Genomic DNA, 17,611 nt, shown 5'->3' with positions numbered 1-17,611 from the left:
TTTTACGATTATTGAGGTGTCAATTTCTTATAAGTCAAAATAAAATAATAAAATATGAAACTGTGACCAATCACAACTAAAAATAAATGTTTTGTGAAAATGTTGTGACACTTGTTAGGTGAATGTGTAAAAGTTACAATATTTTTGGTTTGTTCAATATGTACCTTTTTTTTTTCAGACATCAATTTGTGCTCTTTTTTCTACAAACTATATAAAAAGAAGTCATGCCTCTATAGTGCCCCTTTTGGTGTAGTGAGCCATTTTTTTTTCCCAAAGTTTTGAACAGTTGCTATAGTGCCACTTTGGTTTATTCAAGTGTAGCTACAATAGCTACAGTTTTTTTTTTTTTTTCTAGTCTTCCGTTTGTACTTTTTTTCTTTTAAATATTTATAAGAACCCGCACATATATTGTTATACTAACATAACAAATTTCACAATATTTTCGCAATTATTGAGTTGTCAATTTCTTATTAGTCATAATAAAATATGAAACTGTAACCAACCACAACTGAAAATAAATGTTTTGTGAAAATTTTGTGATACTTGTTGGGTGAATATGTAAAAACTACAATACTTTTGGTTTGTTCAATATGTATTGTTCATCACTTTTTTTTTTTTTTTAGTCATTGATTTGTGCTCTTTTTTTATATATATAAAACGAGAGAATAGGCTCATGAATAGTATTATGAACAGTATTTTTGGTTTAGTGACTTGCTTTTTTCCTCTTTTTTTTCCTTCAAGTTCACCAGCTTGGTTTGAACTTATTTTTTTCTTTTAAAGGATTTTTATATGTTTACTTTCTACTTGTAATGTAAGCTTACATTGTATACAAACAAAAAGTAGCAAATATTATATACATTTGCAAAAAAAAAAAAAAATTTGTACAAATTTTGCGAATATGTACAACATTTACCAATTTTTATGTGTTTACATTATAAATTTACATTGTAAGTACAATGTATATTTCTCTCTCTCTCTCTCTCTCTCTCTCTCTCTCTCTCTCTATATATATATATATATATATATATAAAGAGTGAATGGGAAAAGTTACAGTAATTTCGCTACAGTAGTTTTGGTTTGTTTAACTTTCACTATTTTCCTAGCCGTTTTTTTTTTTTTTTGTGAATAAATAAAGTTGTAGTATTTTTGCTGTATTATTTTTGGTTTGTTCACAATAATTTTCACAACATTTTTATAACAAATCAAATATAGTTAATTGTTATTGGTTCTAATTTAAATTTACCAATGAAACTATTTTTTTTCCCACTAATAACAACTTGTAGTAACCTACTACTTATATTTTATTGTAAAAATGTAATGGACATAACATTTTTTTTTGTGAAAAATGTTAAGACATCTTGATGTTGTCACAATATTTTCAAAATTACTGAGCTGTCAATTCTTTACAAATTAAAATAAAGGCGTAAATGCATTTTTAGTCCCTACATTTTGACGTTTTTCCATTTTAGTCCCTATATTTTATTTTTACCACTTTTAGTCCTTAAACCAATTTACGCGTGTTATTTTCGTCCTTTCCGTTAGTCAACCAACGAAAATAGCTGAGATGGCAACCGGAGACATTAAAATATTATTAAAAATGCCACGTCAGCATCTTTTTATAAAAAAAAAATAATTTGTCAATTTTAACTAAAAAAAAAAAGCAGAATTAAAAACAATAACATGAAAATCAAAGAACATGAAAATCAAAGAACACAAACAATCAAATGCCTATGAACACAATAACACAAACCCAGAAAATCAAAGAACACAAACCCAAAAAATCAAAGATCACAAACAATCAAATGTCTATGAACACAATAACACAAACCCAAAAAACCAAAGAACACAAATACGAATCAAATGCCGAGGAAATTAAAAGGCCTTCAAAGAGCACCATATGAAAAATCAAACCCTCCATACAAACATCAATCCACCCACCTCAACCCAACCTCATACCCAGCCACCTCGAGCTCAACCCCAGCCACCTCAATCCACCCAACCTCAAACCCAGCCACCCCGAGCTCAACCCCAGCCACCCCAGTCGGTCTCAACCCACCCACCCCAGACCAACGTCAACCCACCCCACCAACAACACAGCAATCCTCCACCGCCGCCACCATGAACCTTGCATCAATACCCACAACAAAAATTCAAAGAAAAACCAAAACCCACATCCAATCTGAGAGAGAGAATCGGAGGGAGAGAAAGAGAGGATCAGAATGAGAGAAAGAGAGAGAATCCACCATCACCGCCGCTCCAAACCACCACGCCATCGCCGTTGATCTCCAAACCACCATGCTATTGCCGTTGATCTTCAATCCATGCTATCGATTTCGATCTCCAGTCCACGCTGATCTGAGAGAGACACCGCCGCTCCAAACCACCACGCCGTCGCCGCCGATCTCCAAACCACCATGCTGTTGCCGCCGATCTTCAGTCCATGCTGCTGATTTCGATCTCCAGTCCACGCCGATCTGAGAGAGCCACCGAATCAGAGAGAGGGAAGAGAGAAAGGAAGATGAGAAATGAGAGAGAGGAGTGAGAGTGACCGTGTGATTAAAAGAAGAGAGAGAAAGAAGTGATATTTTGTTAATGGGTTTAATTTTGAATTTGTGTTTTTGGTTTGATTTTCTGGGTTTATGTTTTTAAATTTGAGTTTGTGTTTGTGTTTTTATTTTATTTTTTTAGTTAAAATTGAGAATTTATTTATTAAAAAAAAAACAAATGCTGATTGTCATGCTGACGTGGCATTTTTAATAATATTTTAATGTTTCCGATTGCCACCTTAGCTATTTTCGTCGGTTGACTGACGGAAAGGACGAAAATAACACGCGTAAATTGGTTTAGGAACTAAAAGTGGTAAAAATAAAATGTAGGGACTAAAATGAAAAAACGTCAAAATGTAGGGACTAAAAGTGCATTTACGCCTAAAATAAAATATAACAAAATTATAAAGGTATTATGAAAATGTTGCATCATTTTGTTGTGTTTTTAGAAATTTTTTGTTGGTGTAATCAACTTTGTTGAGCCAAAATTCACTATTTCACATACAATTTTCTTGGAATGACTTTTTATATATATTTTTTCTTTACACACTATTTTAAGGCTGCGTTTGTTTTGGCTGAAAAACATTTTAGGAAATTATTGTACACCATGTTGTGTGTTTGGTAGGCACAGAAAATTGGGTCAAACGGAAATTGTTTTCTGCGTTGACTGTAAAATAAGCCTTATCTGGTGTAAAATAAATTCTGTAGTTATTTTACCTTCAATTGGTTTCCGCCTCTCACACTCTCTCTCGAAGGTTCTCACACGCCACTCTCCAAGCTCCAGTTGTGACCGAGCTCCATTGTCTCCCTCACGCCAAACACAGTCCAAAACCCATCTCCAAGCTCACCTCAGCCAAGCTCCGGCTAGCCCAAATCGTGCCACCCCACGGTACAAAACCCATCTCCAAACCATTTCTAGAAAAACCCGGTCCAAAACCCATCTCCAAACCATTACCTTCAAACCATTTCCAGAAAAAAAAAAGAAAAAAAGAACCGAACCAAGATCGATCGACTCCAACACCGTTCAATCTTGCCATCGGGGCCGTGCCTCTCATCGCCGATCAAGCAAAGATCGACTCCAACGCCGCGCGATCTCAAACCCAGTTGCCCCGATCATGCAATCTCGCCTCCACCACGCGATTTCGCCTCCGCCGCGCGTCTCGCCTTCGCCGTCGATTGCATGATTGAAGCCTCCGCAGCACGATCGAAGCCTTCGCCTTCGATCACGCGATCTCGCCTCTCTCTCTTCCTTCTTCTCTCCCGGATTTGATGATTTTTGTTTTTGGGTTTTGTTTCTTTTGTGTTTATCTGTTGAGAAATGATGTTATATATTTGTTTGGAAGCTGAGAAAATGTGAGCATCAAGTAGAAAATGTGTGTTTTTTATAGTATTTTTAAGATCACAACCAAACACCTGAAAATATTTTTCAAAGTATTTTTTAAAATGCCACCAAACACCTAAAAATATTTTCATTTCCCGAAAATATTTTCACCTAAAATCATTTTACACCCGGAAAATATTTTACACTGAAACAAACGCAGTCTAAGTAAAAACACATAGTTTTGCACACAAAAATAAAAACAAAAACTTAGGAAAATAACATTTTTCATCCTTTATGTTTGGGGTAGTTTACAATTCTTCCTTAAACTTTAAAAGTCAAGCAATTTTTCTCTTAATAGTTTGGAAAAGAGCATATGTCATATTGTTATTCTCTCAATTAAGCCCTAATGAAAGCTTATGATTCTTAAAATATTTTATTGTATAATGTCTAAATTACTCCTGCTAAATTTTAACATCTTAAAAATTTTCTTTACGTATTTTGAGTTTTAAATGATAAAAATTCTTAGAAAGTTAGAATGATGATATTCGATGACACATGTCTTTTGTTATCTTTTTTTTTTTTTTTTTAATTTCTTAGCAAAACTCAGTTATTTATTGTTGGAAGATGATGATATTCGTTATCATTCTTAGAAGTTTTTAGAGAATAGATATATTGTCTTTAGCAAGTAGGTACTAAACTATTATAATTAAATAAATATTTATATGTTAAATAGCTACCCTAACTTTGTTGTTGATCAAAATTCTTAAACGAATGAGATTAAATTTTTACAACATAATTATCAAAATTCTTAAAATTAATGTCTCTTTTGATTAATGTAAATCTCTATATACCTTAAAAATCAAATGATTCATATCTTTGTTTTGTAATACAAATAAAATCTAGAATTGACCTTAATTATTATAGTACTTTTTTTTTTCACGGCAACCACATGCCTTGCACGTGCTGCCCTAACTAGTATATATAAAAACAAGAAAAAGAACTTAAAGTAATCTTCAACTCTAGAAGAAAAGGGGCAATAAACCAACCCAACTTGTTTGGCTTGGGAAATCTATAACCCAACTCATTTTATCAAAGTTAAGTTTTAAAATATCAAAATAAATTAAACTAAAAAATATAAATTAAGTTGTCGAGAGATTTTTAGTACTTTGGCAAAGTTTGTTTTTCTTTATTAGGGGAACTAAGGTTCGAATCTCCCTTTTTTAGTGTTATAAGAATAATAGTTGAATTATTAAAAAAAATTCAAAATCCAAAATAAATCAAGCTGATTTTTAAAAGAAAGTTTAAAAAGTCCATTAAAAAATCAAACCGATAAATTAAAAATACATGTATATCATTTTATAATTAAAAAAAATTAATAGGTTTTATTTTTTAAATATATTAATAATTTGAGTTAAATCAAGTTAATCTAAGCTGAAAATTTAACTAACCTAAATTTGACCAAACACAAGCTTCTTAAAATGATTTAGAACTCAATTCAATCCATCAAACCATAATAACAACAACAACAACAACAAAAAATCCAAGACTTCAAGTTGAGTTGGATTGGTATTTTTTTTAATGATAATTCACTAGCTACAATGAGGGAATGAATATTTGAATCATGTACGTCTTTATTGTAAACAATAGAAAATATATGCTAGTTGAGCTACGAGGCTTTTGCCATAAGATCATTCATTGAATTGATAGGTTGAAATGCATGCCCCTACATAAGTGAGAGTAGAAAGAGAAAAGGTAAAAAACAAGCATAAGCCAACTATAATCTCTAAACATTTATGGTCACAACTCACAAACCGGCATTGATTAAGATTTAAATCAGCCGCTTGTAATAAGTTAAACTTGGAAAATCATGGAACCTAAAAGTCAAGTTAACGGATGCTCTAAGAGCATTGGTTTAAAAACTTTTTATGAGAAAAGAAAAAAAAAATTATAGGTTTTTATCAAGGTTTTAAAAACCAGACCAGAGGCAAAACCGGATTTGCCTCCGGTTCTCGGTTTTGACTGATTTTACCTTGGTTTTAGGCATTTTTCAGATTGGAATGGCCTCCGGTTCTCAATTTAATTGGCTGGTTCGATTCGGTTTTTAAAACCATGGTCTTTATATTAAAATTGATATAAAAAATTTTCTAAAATGATTAATTAATAAATCTCCTAAGAGCACCCATATTAGGTGTGAAAATAATGAAGTAAGCGCCCATTATGAATTAATGCGTGATTATTAACAGTTGTGTTAAAATTAAACTTGATGATGTTAGGACGGGGAGAACTCCAAACTTTGAACTTTCACAGAAAAAAACTAATTGCTTCCAAAATTCCAAGTACTCGATGCAATGCGTAGGCTTTGTTTACGTCCCTAAATATGAGTTGGGAGATTCTTTCAAGAGTATTGAACACGCTTATCACATTGAGCAGAAGATTGATCCATCTGCTTAACGGTGTAATGTTCATTATGAATTTTATGGGAGACAGTGAGTTCAATGGTTCAATTTGATAATGGGAATTTCAGAACCTAAGAGAGTGATTTTTCATTAGAATTTATTAAGTTCCAGCCAGCAACTAAAGACGTGTGTGTGTGTACATATGTTACAGGAACCGGCCATCGCATTTCATGTTACCTAGCAACATTCCATTCACCTACAAATTTGGAGCTATCACCTGTTTTTAGCCTTTAGGACAATTTCATGCCAAAAAGCTCTCCCTAATACTTTGCAAATGCCGATTTGCTCGCCAAAACTATGTATGCAAGGCAAGCTCTACGCATTGTAAATTTATCATTTTTACTCATAATCTTCACCGGTTTTTTAATTAACCATTGAAGCCTAACTGACCACACTCTTTAGGCTATCTTGGTTAGTATAAAATCTTCTTCCTTAGCAAGTGATAGCTTTGATTGGGAGGGTTCAACTTGTTCAAAATGAAAAATGGTCTTGTGAGACGGTTTCAGGGACTCAAAAAGTTTTTGTTGTGGTTCTATCTTTCCCTTATACAAAACTACTACAGAAGGAATTCTTTATGCTTTGTTTGGTATAGACAATTGAGAGACTCGAAGTTTTTGTTGTGGTTCTATCTTTCCCTTATACAAAACTACTACAAAAGAAATCCTTTATGCTTTGTTTGGTTTAGACAATTGAAAACTCAGAGAATGGAGAATGGAGGATGGAAGGTAGAAAAGTAAGAGGAAATAATGTATTTGTTTTTCCCAATTGCATGCATTTGTGTTAATGCATCCACTAATGAGTAGGTATTGTTCAATCATTCCAAAGAATCCAAACACACACCCCAATTAGCTGCTTCACTGAACACTAAAACACTCTTTTAGTGTTAGTTTGGTTAGCTTATTTTTTGTCAACTTATTTTATTATTCAACTTATTTTATTATTCAGCTTATTTTTACTATTATTCATGAGTCCCGCTGCACTTTTTGGTACCATTCATGGGTTACACTGTACTATTTCAATTAACATTTACCTTTATTAATAGTACTTTCAACAAAAAAAATTTAGTTTCAGTAAAATAAGAAGATTTCAAACAGACCATGAGTATTAGAAGTGTTAGTGGGTGGGAGCTGATTTAATAATAAAAAAAAGAGTATTAGAGTTCAAATATAATTGAACCTCATAGTTGTATTTCTTGCTCATTTTTATTCTCAGAAGCTTGACAGACTAGTTTAAGAAAAGTTTATATGGCTGAATTGTGAATTTTCTCATTGGCTTGAGGTTGAAGGATAACTTCTGTATTTGGTTGAAAATGTGAAAAAAATAAAAGAAATGTTACACCCACGACATTTTTACAACAATTTAACAACAAATTATAATAATTAGTTGTTATTGGTTCTAATTTGAACCCACAATTTAAATTACATTTTTGCTCACTTATAATAGGTTTACAGCCACTAACAACATGACATTCAAAACTTATTATAAAAATATTGTAGACATAACATTTTTTAAAAATAAATAAACAAATGTTTTGTTTGGTTGAGAGGAAAACAATAGTAAATTACTGTGAATTAGTTATTGTTATGTGGGTCTAGGTGCAAAATCACCAACTTTTGTCGCCGCTTACCATTTGAGACGTTATGGTGGATGGAGGTAAAATATTGAGTCTACAATTTCACCGCTTATAAACTTTCACGTAGCAAGTTGTGTCAAAGAAGTGGTACACTTGGTGTATCCCCCAACATTCTTCTTATTTTTGTCTAATACAATATAATCAGTAATCACTATCACTCTGATACCTACCAGAGTAGTTCCGTCCTAAGATGACTTACTTCACGTGGGGCATGGCATAGGGAAGTAGATAAGATGCAAGCACGTACGTTTTGAATAATGGGTGGCCATCTACCTCATGCTTTGTGCTGTTATTAATCGCTGGCCATCCACCTAACCCGCTATAAAGACTCAATCCTATTCCTAATACTCAATACAATTTAACCCTTTATCTAAAAAAAAATAATAATAAAAAACTGACAAGCAAAAAGACAATGAGTCAATAACCCCATTCCATTCCTTGCCTGCAGGCTGCAGCTTTGGCACACACTACAAATACTATATATTTTTCTCCAAGTAATTCCACACTTCACTGATTACTGAACTGCTCTCGCTCATCGGAGGGAGGTACCTTCGCACAACGCCATTTCGATTCCGATTTTTCCAAAAAATGGCTTTGAAATCTTTCATCGAAGTCCACCCGGACTCTCACTTCCCCATACAGAACTTGCCGTACGGCGTCTTCAAGCCCGAACCGGCTTCACCGGCTCGGCCGGGCGTCGCGATCGGCGACTACGTCTTGGACCTCTCCGTCGTCGCCTCCGCCGGTCTCTTCGACGGTCCAGTTCTCAAGAACAACTCCGATTCCTTCCTTCAGGTTCGTCTTGGTCACTTATCGATCACACTCATTCATTCTCATTCATGCACGTTGCTCTGCAACTAAACGCCGTCGTTTCGATTCTCTGAATTTAGAGAAAATGAACAAATCAGTTTTTTTCATTAATTAAGTATTTTTTTTAGAGCTCTGTTTTTGGATTGTTAATAATTATTGTAGAACTTGTTCTATTGTGGACCAATCCGTAGTGCAAGAACAACAGCAATGGCGATGATTACTCGCCGGTTAGGAATTTTGGTTGCGTTGTTGTGAATTTCTTGTTATCATGCCCTGTTTTGTTGATAATTTGATTTGTAAGTTCAGGTCGAAAATGTTTTGCAATTTGTTATGTTTTTTTTTTTTTTTTGCCAGCCTAATTTAACTCGCTGATTGTTTCAAGTTTCTGCGCATTTCGGTTGCATTGTTGTGAATTTCTGATGTTTGATGGAGAACACATGATTATAATGTCCTGTTTTGTCAACAATTTGACTTGCGAGTTTGGGTGGAAAAATGTTAACTGATTGTTTTGCAATTTGATATGTTTTTATTGCCAGCCTGATTTAAACAAATTCCTAGCTTTGGGACGTCCAGCTTGGAAGGAAGCTCGTGCTACGCTTCAAAAGCTGTTGTCAGGTATGCTAATTATCAGTTGAATTCTTCTCTTGGTTTGGTATCTATTTTTTGTATTAAACTATATGAGGCAAAGTTTAAAGAGGAAAAAAAAAATACCGAATTTATGTAAATTGCAACTGTTTAGTAAAGAGACTGAGGAATTAACCCGTTTTGTATAATGGCAATAAAGAAACTCATTCTAAGTCAAATTTGAAGGAAGTAACGGAAGTTTATTTATCCTCCGATGCAGCTACTGAGCCAGCATTACGTGACAATGCAGCTTTAAGGCAGAAAGCACTTGTGCCATTGGTAATTCTCGTATACAGTTCCAAATATGTAATTTCTCTAAAGAGGCAGGTTTCTAAAGTTAATTTTTTTGTCTAATTGTTACTTGTTAGAGCAAGGTCAAAATGCTTGTTCCCATTTCAATAGGGGATTACACAGACTTCTTTTCATCTATGCATCATGCAAAGAATTGTGGAACCATATTTCGTGGACCAGAGAACCCAATTCCGGCAAACTGGTACCTTGGCTTTGATGTTTATGACTAACCCCCCTCCCCTCCCACCCTTCTTTTTCAAGCCGACTAAGTGTCATTTGGTTTCCAGGTTTCACCTTCCCATTGCGTATCATGGACGGGCTTCATCTATTGTTATCTCTGGAACAGACATCATTCGACCAAGGTTTGACAATATAAAAATTTAAAATTTATAGTTTTTATTTTTTATTTTTTTGATAGGATTTTAATTTTTTTTTTATCCTTGGTTTTGTTGCTAAAACATAAAGATAACAAAGATGTCATTTAGCAAAAGTACCCTGAAAAAAGAAATGCAAAGAATGCAGAAATGGGCAAATCATACAAAATAATGTCATAGAATTTTTTATCTTGTTTGTTACTAACTTACTATAACTTTTTTAAGTACTAATAATTTCTTACAAATAATAGCAAAATCTGGTTTATCAGTATCCTTGGTTTTGTGTGCATGTGAAAGGTACATTCGCGTGTGTTCAGTATTACGTGTTGTTTCTCTAGCATCTATATACATGTTTTTCTCATGCTTAATGTGAGAGGCTACCTGCCACTCAGGTGTCACACAGAACTTGTGCCTGAAGTGCATTACTTTGTTGGACATTGTAGTTCAACTTACCTGTTTCATCTTTCTTGAATTATATGCAACTGAGCCAAGACCCGATTTAATAACATCCATTTCTTGTTAAAATGGTGGATATGGTTCCTACATATGCTGATTTAAATGCCTGTTTGGTATATAAATTATTTTTCAGCTTTTTAAAAGTGGATTATGTAAAAAGAAAGCTGTACCTTGAAAAAAGTTGGGTTAAAAAAGAAGTACTTTGAAAAAACACGGTTTTAAACTGCCCTCCCACATGGGCACTCAAGAGTGACTTATTTCCCCCACACCGTATTGTGCTGATTTTATCTCATACAGTTTTAAATTTTGCTTCTCCCAGAGGTCAAGGCCATCCGGCTGGTAACTCTCCACCATATTTTGGACCTTCATTGAAGCTGGACTTTGAGCTTGAAATGGTGAGCCTTTTATCTAGATGCACCTCATCAATTTTTGACCTCCCCCCCCCCCCAAATGAAGATGAAACTATGATTTGAAAATATATAATTCAAGTGGTATTAGCTCCCCTCCCACTTTAGCTTAAATTTTGGTTATGCTATTCTTTTGTTGTGGTCATGCTGTGTTCCTTCCATATGGTTTTGTTGATTGCTTCCTTGTGGTCATGCTGTATTCCTTCCATTATGGTCATGCTGTGTTCCTTCCATTGTGAGCTTGTGACTCATTACAGTTGTTCCTATATGGGATCTGGTGTTCTTGTAGGCTGCTGTTGTTGGCCCTGGAAATGAATTAGGAAAACCTGTGGATGTTAATGAGGCAGCAGATCATATTTTTGGCCTTGTATTGATGAATGACTGGAGCGGTACTGCTAATATTACCTATTTCTTCATTTCAGTGTTGTTTTGGAAGGTTTTTTTTTTATATTATATTAATAAGAAGTTGGCTTTGACAGCTAGAGATATTCAGGCATGGGAATATGTACCTCTCGGTCCTTTTCTGGGAAAGAGTTTTGGTAAAATTTTGGAATTGGACTGCTTCATTTTTCAAATTCCATTTCTCAAAGTTGAAGTCAGGATGTGTGCACTTCACTCACTGATAATTACCCATACACTTTGCTTGCAAGTGATTCTTTATCCTACACAAAAATGAAGGCTTTTTTTTTTGGTTGTTGTTGTCTTGTGTTTTTTAGGTACTACAGTATCCCCATGGATTGTAACACTAGACGCTCTTGAACCTTTTGCTTGTGATGCTCCCAAACAGGTAGCTTATCATCTTAATCACAAATCATGACATTTTTTAGGTTCATTATGTCGTTCCCAAATTTCTTGCCTGGAACTATTTCTGACATGGCAAGATGCTATACAATGTGTGGTTGAATTGCAGAACCCTCCTCCATTGCCATATCTTGCTGAAAAGATATCCAAGAACTATGATATTTCATTGGAGGTAGAATCTAAATGCTGTAAATATGTACAGTTATTTTATTTATTTATTTTTTATACTTTGTAAATAATTTTTCTTTTTATGTTTTGATATGGTGTTCAATCTGCTGTAATCTTCTTTATATGTCTTCTAGAAATGTGTTTTTCTTAGACTTAATATAGTAGAATCTTATGGCTCTCTAAAGAGAATGATGAAATTGCATTCTTGCTGCTAGGTTCAAATTAAACCTGCTGGACAAGAAAATTCATCTGTGGTCACGAGGAGTAATTTCAACCATTTGTAAGGAGTTCAATTACATAATACATTCACATTGTTTCTGAAGTATCTTTGGATGAGATTGGTTACTGCTTGTTGTGAGTTATAACATCCATTGTATCAGTCTCTTGCTTGTTATGCACTGGGCAATAGTATATCTTATGTGCAATGCTAAACTTTTTTATATTTTCAGAAAATTACTCTCCTGGGCGCATCATAAGCCCCTCATATTGTTAACAGAATGTTCACAACTCCAATTAAACAAAAGGCTTGAAAATACTTATATATCAATATGTTTTTCTTTTGGGTATTCTATATCTATATATATGAAAACCTATATCAATCTAAATAACGAAGAGTTCTATTTTATTATTTTGTGTTTGTGTCATTGTGTGTATTATGAGTTTGGTGCTTCTATTGTATATCTTAAATTTTTGTGTTGCAGATATTGGACACTGACTCAGCAGCTTGCACACCACACCATTAATGGTTGCAACTTAAGGCCTGGTGATCTCCTTGGAACTGGGACCATCAGCGGACCTGTATGGTTTCATCTCACTTATTATAATTTATTTTATTTTCATTTCACATGGTTGTACTGCTGGAACTGTGCTCATTTTGTTTTTTGTATAATTGTGTAATTTAAGTTAGAAATGTATAATTTCTGTGTTGTTCAATTGAAGTTCAGCCACCACTTGTATTTCTGAACAGGAGCCAGAATCTTATGGATGCTTGCTAGAGTTAACATGGAATGGACAAAAACCACTGTCCTTAAATGGGACAACTCGAAAATTCCTAGAAGATGGAGATGAAGTCATTTTTAGCGGTTATAGTAAGGTTCGTGAGCATTCAAGTTTTCTTCAAATCTCCTAAGCATATTGTTTTCATATTTTCTCTATCATGACCAAGGAACTCATGCATTTTATCTTCTTAATTTCAATTTTTTCAATGTATTTTTCAATTTTAACTATATTGTATCCATCATGTGAAATTGTAAGTTAAATTCATTGATTTGATTACCAAACACCCAACAGCATATAAGAATTTTATAAAGACAAGGTTTTTTCAAAATCCTTTTTGTTAAAAATTTTCTGCTGTTGGTTGTTGGTTCAAAGGTATAATTAATCTGACTTGGTTGTTAATTAACTTTTTCATTTTGTTCTGATCCATTGGGGCTTGGTAGTCCTGACGAGTTGGATGATTTGTTATGGATTTAGAGTTGGTTTTCCTATATAAGGGAGGCACTTTTCAGTGATTTTCGTGCATTTTTTCACAAGTATGTTGTTACATTGACTATCAAACTAGACAAAAATGTAATGAGACTATCAAACTAGAGAACAGGGCTAGTTTATATGACGTCTTAGGAGAGTGCTATTCGACCAAGTTTAGACGGGAAAGGTGTATTGTCTACTAAGAAAAAAAGGAGTTGAAAACCCAGTAATTTTCTAATTCCATGCAACAAGTGAAGATTTGTTGAAATGATGGACTAAGCCCCATGTAGCTGCCACCACCATCTCTTCAATATATATATATATATATATAGCCGACACCATCGTATATACAACTTTAGTTCTGAACTTCTGATACCAGCACATGTTTTATTTTTTTCTAGGTGAATCTATAATGTTGGAATTGATATGTAACTAATATGCTACTTTAAAAAATAGCAATAATAATATGCCTCCTTGGATAGGGAGGCTGACTCCATGATGCGCCATTGTTTTCTTTAAGATTGACTTTGTCATGTAGCCATTGTTATGAACTTAGATTTTAGACTTCAGCATTGTGTTTGATGTTTTCTTCCAGCATTTTAAATTCAAAACCTGTAGAACTAAATGCTTTAAAACTTTAAATCATTGCAGGGAAATGGTTACAATGTTGGGTTTGGGACATGCTCTGGAAAGATTATTCCACCCCGTTGAGGAGGACGATGTTGTTTTTGGTGATGAAGCAAGTCCAGTAAAATCTCATCACACCTCAATTTAAACAGGAATTGCTGGAGCTGGGCTAGTCAGTATTTGCTGTAAATTCTTGTCCATAGTTCTGTAATGTTTTTTTCTTTAAATGGTGTGCATTAGCAAGACATTCTTCAGCTATGGGCATAACCTCTCTTGAATCTTGATGCGGCATCCTAAATAAATGGTACTTTCCTGTTCTAATTTGGTCTTTAAAGTAGAGCATTGGATTTTTTTTCACCAGTATAGTCCAGCTGGTGAGGATGTAAAAAATATAGCTGCCGAGGATGTAAGAGCATTCACAGGAGAGCACGTAAAAAATATAGCTTTTGGCAACTCAAAAAGTTATTTTATTCATTTTAACAACTCAATTTACAATACATCTAACATCAAAGGTTTTATTTTAGCATTCACCACATTAAAATAATATAAACAACAAAATAAAATAGTATATTCGATTCAGTAAAATAACCAACACAATCAACCCAAAACAACCATCAGTAGCACCTACAAGGCTACATCCTCTATAAATAAAAGCCCCCACCATTGCTCCACCAGCCATAACTACCTACCCATTTGATTATCAATACTTGATGATGTCGAAAAAATCACCAGTGAGTTGCAAGCACTCCTCAAACCAAAGCAATACCTGCAAAAAGAAAATAGAGAACCTAAAAGAGAGCACCGGTGTGGTGCCGGCCAAAAACCCTCCGAAGGTCAAGTTAGAATCTTGTTTCTTCAACCCTAGAATACCAGAATTAAGAATATTGTGCGTACCTTGCTTTGTGAGGGTTTTGGAGTATATATAGTAGCGTAGGGCCGAGATTCTCGCCTTGGTCAAGAAATCCTTTCCTTCTAGGAGAGTGACTCGTGGAATTTTATCTCTCTTAGAGTTCTTTTCCTTATATGAATCTTCAATCAAGGCTTAACGTGTAGCGCAAGAATTCTTCATATACACGTTGGCGTGAATTACAATAAAGGCCACGTCAGCCCTAATCATATAGTGTGATTTGAGGTAGCCCGGAGAACGACGGGAGAAATTATGTGCATCCGTCCACCATGGTCATATAACCCGTCACACCATCGTAGCGATTTCGTGACGGTACCGTCACGTTGGTTTTATCCCCTATCAGTTGCCCCCCATTCCATGATATCGTCATTTCTCCCAAGCGGTTTCATGGAATGACGGTTTAGAGTTTCTGACGGACAGCCTGGAATGCTGTCATAAATGCTCAGGAACACGTGGGGGGGATTTTAATGGCTGTTTGCTAGAATCGAGGCGTCCCGTTTATTGCGCCATTCCCTCTATATATATACCACCCACCGTATTCACTTTTACACTTTTTAGAAAATTTTCTGCTCAGAGCGCAACCGTCAACCTTTTTCAGAGAGTAGCCGTCTCCTTTGGAAACCGGAAAACGACGTGCTGACAATTTCTCCGTCGTGCGCTTCTCGCCGTCTACTTGTAAGTTTTTCTTACCGTCTGCTTGTAAGCTATTCTTATACAATGTTTTGTTCCTCATTTTTCTTGTTGGTCCTGTCGTCGGTATAAATCTAGAGCCTTAGGCTTCCTTTACCCGTCATATGTAGGTGTCAGATGTCTAGTGAGGCGTCAAGTAGTCAGTCTTATGCCGCGAGGAGCGGTTACGAAGAGGTGTTCCGTCGCCGGACGGAGGCAGAGACACCTCCGGCGGGGAGAGGAACCGTCGGCTAGCTCCTTCCCACGAGGAAGATGAAGGGCGAGTAACGGGGACGGGTCGGAATATGACTCGACCGACAACCTAGATGGTATCGACCCACCGAGTCCAATCCGTTATAGGTCCCGACGGCTTCGGGGAGTTCGTCCTGCTCCTCTCGTGGACGGTGAACGACTTTGTGTCAGCCATCAAGTCGGCGCACTTCAACACGGCGAGGCAAAAGTACCAAATACCGATACACCATATCCATCGAGTCTACCATTCAAAACGGAAAAATGTTATTACTACGGTCTCGAAGACGTCGGGGTCTACGGCACATGCTAAAAGCTGGTCTCCGTTTTCCCCGAAAGTGCATTGCATCGTCGTCTCCTCCAATACTTGGGTCTGGCCGTCACCCAGATATCTCCGAACGCATGGAGGGTTTTCCTGAGCGTCGAAGTATTGTACGGTGTGATGTCCGACAGGGCCAGATGGTTAACGGTGGAGGAATTTTTCCATTGCTACCGTCCGTCTGAAATTACAAAGTCAAAGGGCATGTACAGCTTTGTGCCGAGAGTCCAAGACTTAGGCCGGGTGTCCGAGACCCCGGACTCAAATCGTAACTGAAAGGGTCGTTACTTCTTCCTTCGAGGGGATAACTGGATGTGTTGTCCAGGTGACGACGACTACATGCCAGTAGATAAAACGTGGGGGATAATGCCCCCGCCTGGTACGAGTCCGTCCACTTATCAACCATCATCCATGTTTTATGAGTTTACTCTTAACATTTTTTTTTTTTTGGTAGCGAGGGACCGTCCACCTATCTCAACCGAACAATTCGGCTTTCTGGAGAAAATTTTTCAAAAGACTAAGTTGTCTAAAAGGACCTGGTCGAAGCTCGTCACATTGGATACGTTACATTGGTATTGTGACGGTCCTGAACCTACATCCGTCGCTCGCCAATACGACACAGGTGTACGCAAACGTAAGTTCTGGAATCCTTTCGTCAATTTTTAACTTTATGCAGTTCTCTCTTTTTTTTTTAACCGTCTTCTTTTGTAGAAATGGACGACGCCAGGAGACGGGCTATCATTAAACAGCAGGCGGCAAAAAAGAAGCAAGGGGGCGACGCTTCAAAGAAGGATCCGTCACAGACGGCCCCAAAAAGACCATCTTCTGAGAGATGGGACCGTCACTCCAAAAAACAAAAACTTGTGACGGGTCTACCTGCCGGTCAGGGGTCCGGCATGGTGAAACCGCCTCCCAAGCTTGGGATTGGCAAGGGTAAGGGCCTGATGACCAACCCGGACCCCGTAAAGGAGAAACCCCCCGTCCTGCTTCGTGAAGACCCCTAATACGCTCTCCATCATATTGGTTCCATTATATCTGACGAGGACTACGAAGACCTTGGAAATCATGCCACCGAAACCATGGGTGAGACATGTCTGTACAGCTTAGCTCAGGTTAGTGTCCGTCATAGGTTCATTTGGTCATTTTGACTCCGTCTCGTTCCTTTCCGCCTTAAACTCATTCCTATCCGAACCGTTGCAGGGTGTGCTGATGGCCAAAGGCTTGTCAGACCGTTGCCTAGCCCAGGAGAGAGCCCTTGAACGAGTACGTGCGAAGGCCAAGGCGACGGCAGAAGAATTGGACGAGCTGAAGTTGTGGAGGGTCCGTCATGAGCAGAAGCTGACGCTCTCCGAGCAGGCTCGGGAGAACTTAGAAAAAGAGGTGGAGTTGCTCAGGGAGACGGTGAAAGCTCATGACGACAATATCCGTCAAGCTAAGGTGGATGCCGTCAGAGAGTATCGTGACTCCGACGCGCTTTTGATGGAGC

The 17,611-nt window shown here is 36.4% G+C and overlaps 1 protein-coding gene across 1 annotated transcript; it reads left to right on the top strand.

Annotated features, from left to right (window-relative positions):
• The first annotated feature begins 8,309 nt into the window (after positions 1-8,309).
• LOC142633601 (fumarylacetoacetase) lies at positions 8,310-14,302 on the top strand. The gene is made up of 14 exons (XM_075807845.1): positions 8,310-8,751; positions 9,303-9,381; positions 9,611-9,669; positions 9,759-9,883; positions 9,969-10,043; positions 10,831-10,906; positions 11,208-11,307; positions 11,398-11,457; positions 11,635-11,705; positions 11,829-11,891; positions 12,103-12,167; positions 12,589-12,685; positions 12,855-12,980; positions 14,006-14,302. Exons 1-14 carry the CDS (start codon positions 8,545-8,547, stop codon positions 14,063-14,065), a joined length of 1,263 nt encoding a protein of 420 aa, XP_075663960.1. The 5' UTR covers positions 8,310-8,544; the 3' UTR covers positions 14,066-14,302.
• The last annotated feature ends 3,309 nt before the right edge of the window (positions 14,303-17,611 follow it).

This window comes from Castanea sativa, chromosome 5, assembly GCF_040712315.1.
Source record: "Castanea sativa cultivar Marrone di Chiusa Pesio chromosome 5, ASM4071231v1".
NCBI classification, from domain to species: Eukaryota; Viridiplantae; Streptophyta; class Magnoliopsida; order Fagales; family Fagaceae; genus Castanea; species Castanea sativa.
This window is presented reverse-complemented; position numbering and strand designations above follow the sequence as displayed.

Excerpts from the sequence above, each read along its gene's own strand:
- LOC142633601 (XM_075807845.1), top strand. The coding sequence starts at position 8,545 with ATGGCTTTGAAATCTTTCATCGAAGTCCACCCGGACTCTCACTTCCCC. Across the intron at positions 10,044-10,830 it reads ACAGACATCATTCGACCAAG|AGGTCAAGGCCATCCGGCTG; the intron begins GTTTGACAATAT and ends TGCTTCTCCCAG. Across the intron at positions 12,686-12,854 it reads CTGGGACCATCAGCGGACCT|GAGCCAGAATCTTATGGATG; the intron begins GTATGGTTTCAT and ends ATTTCTGAACAG.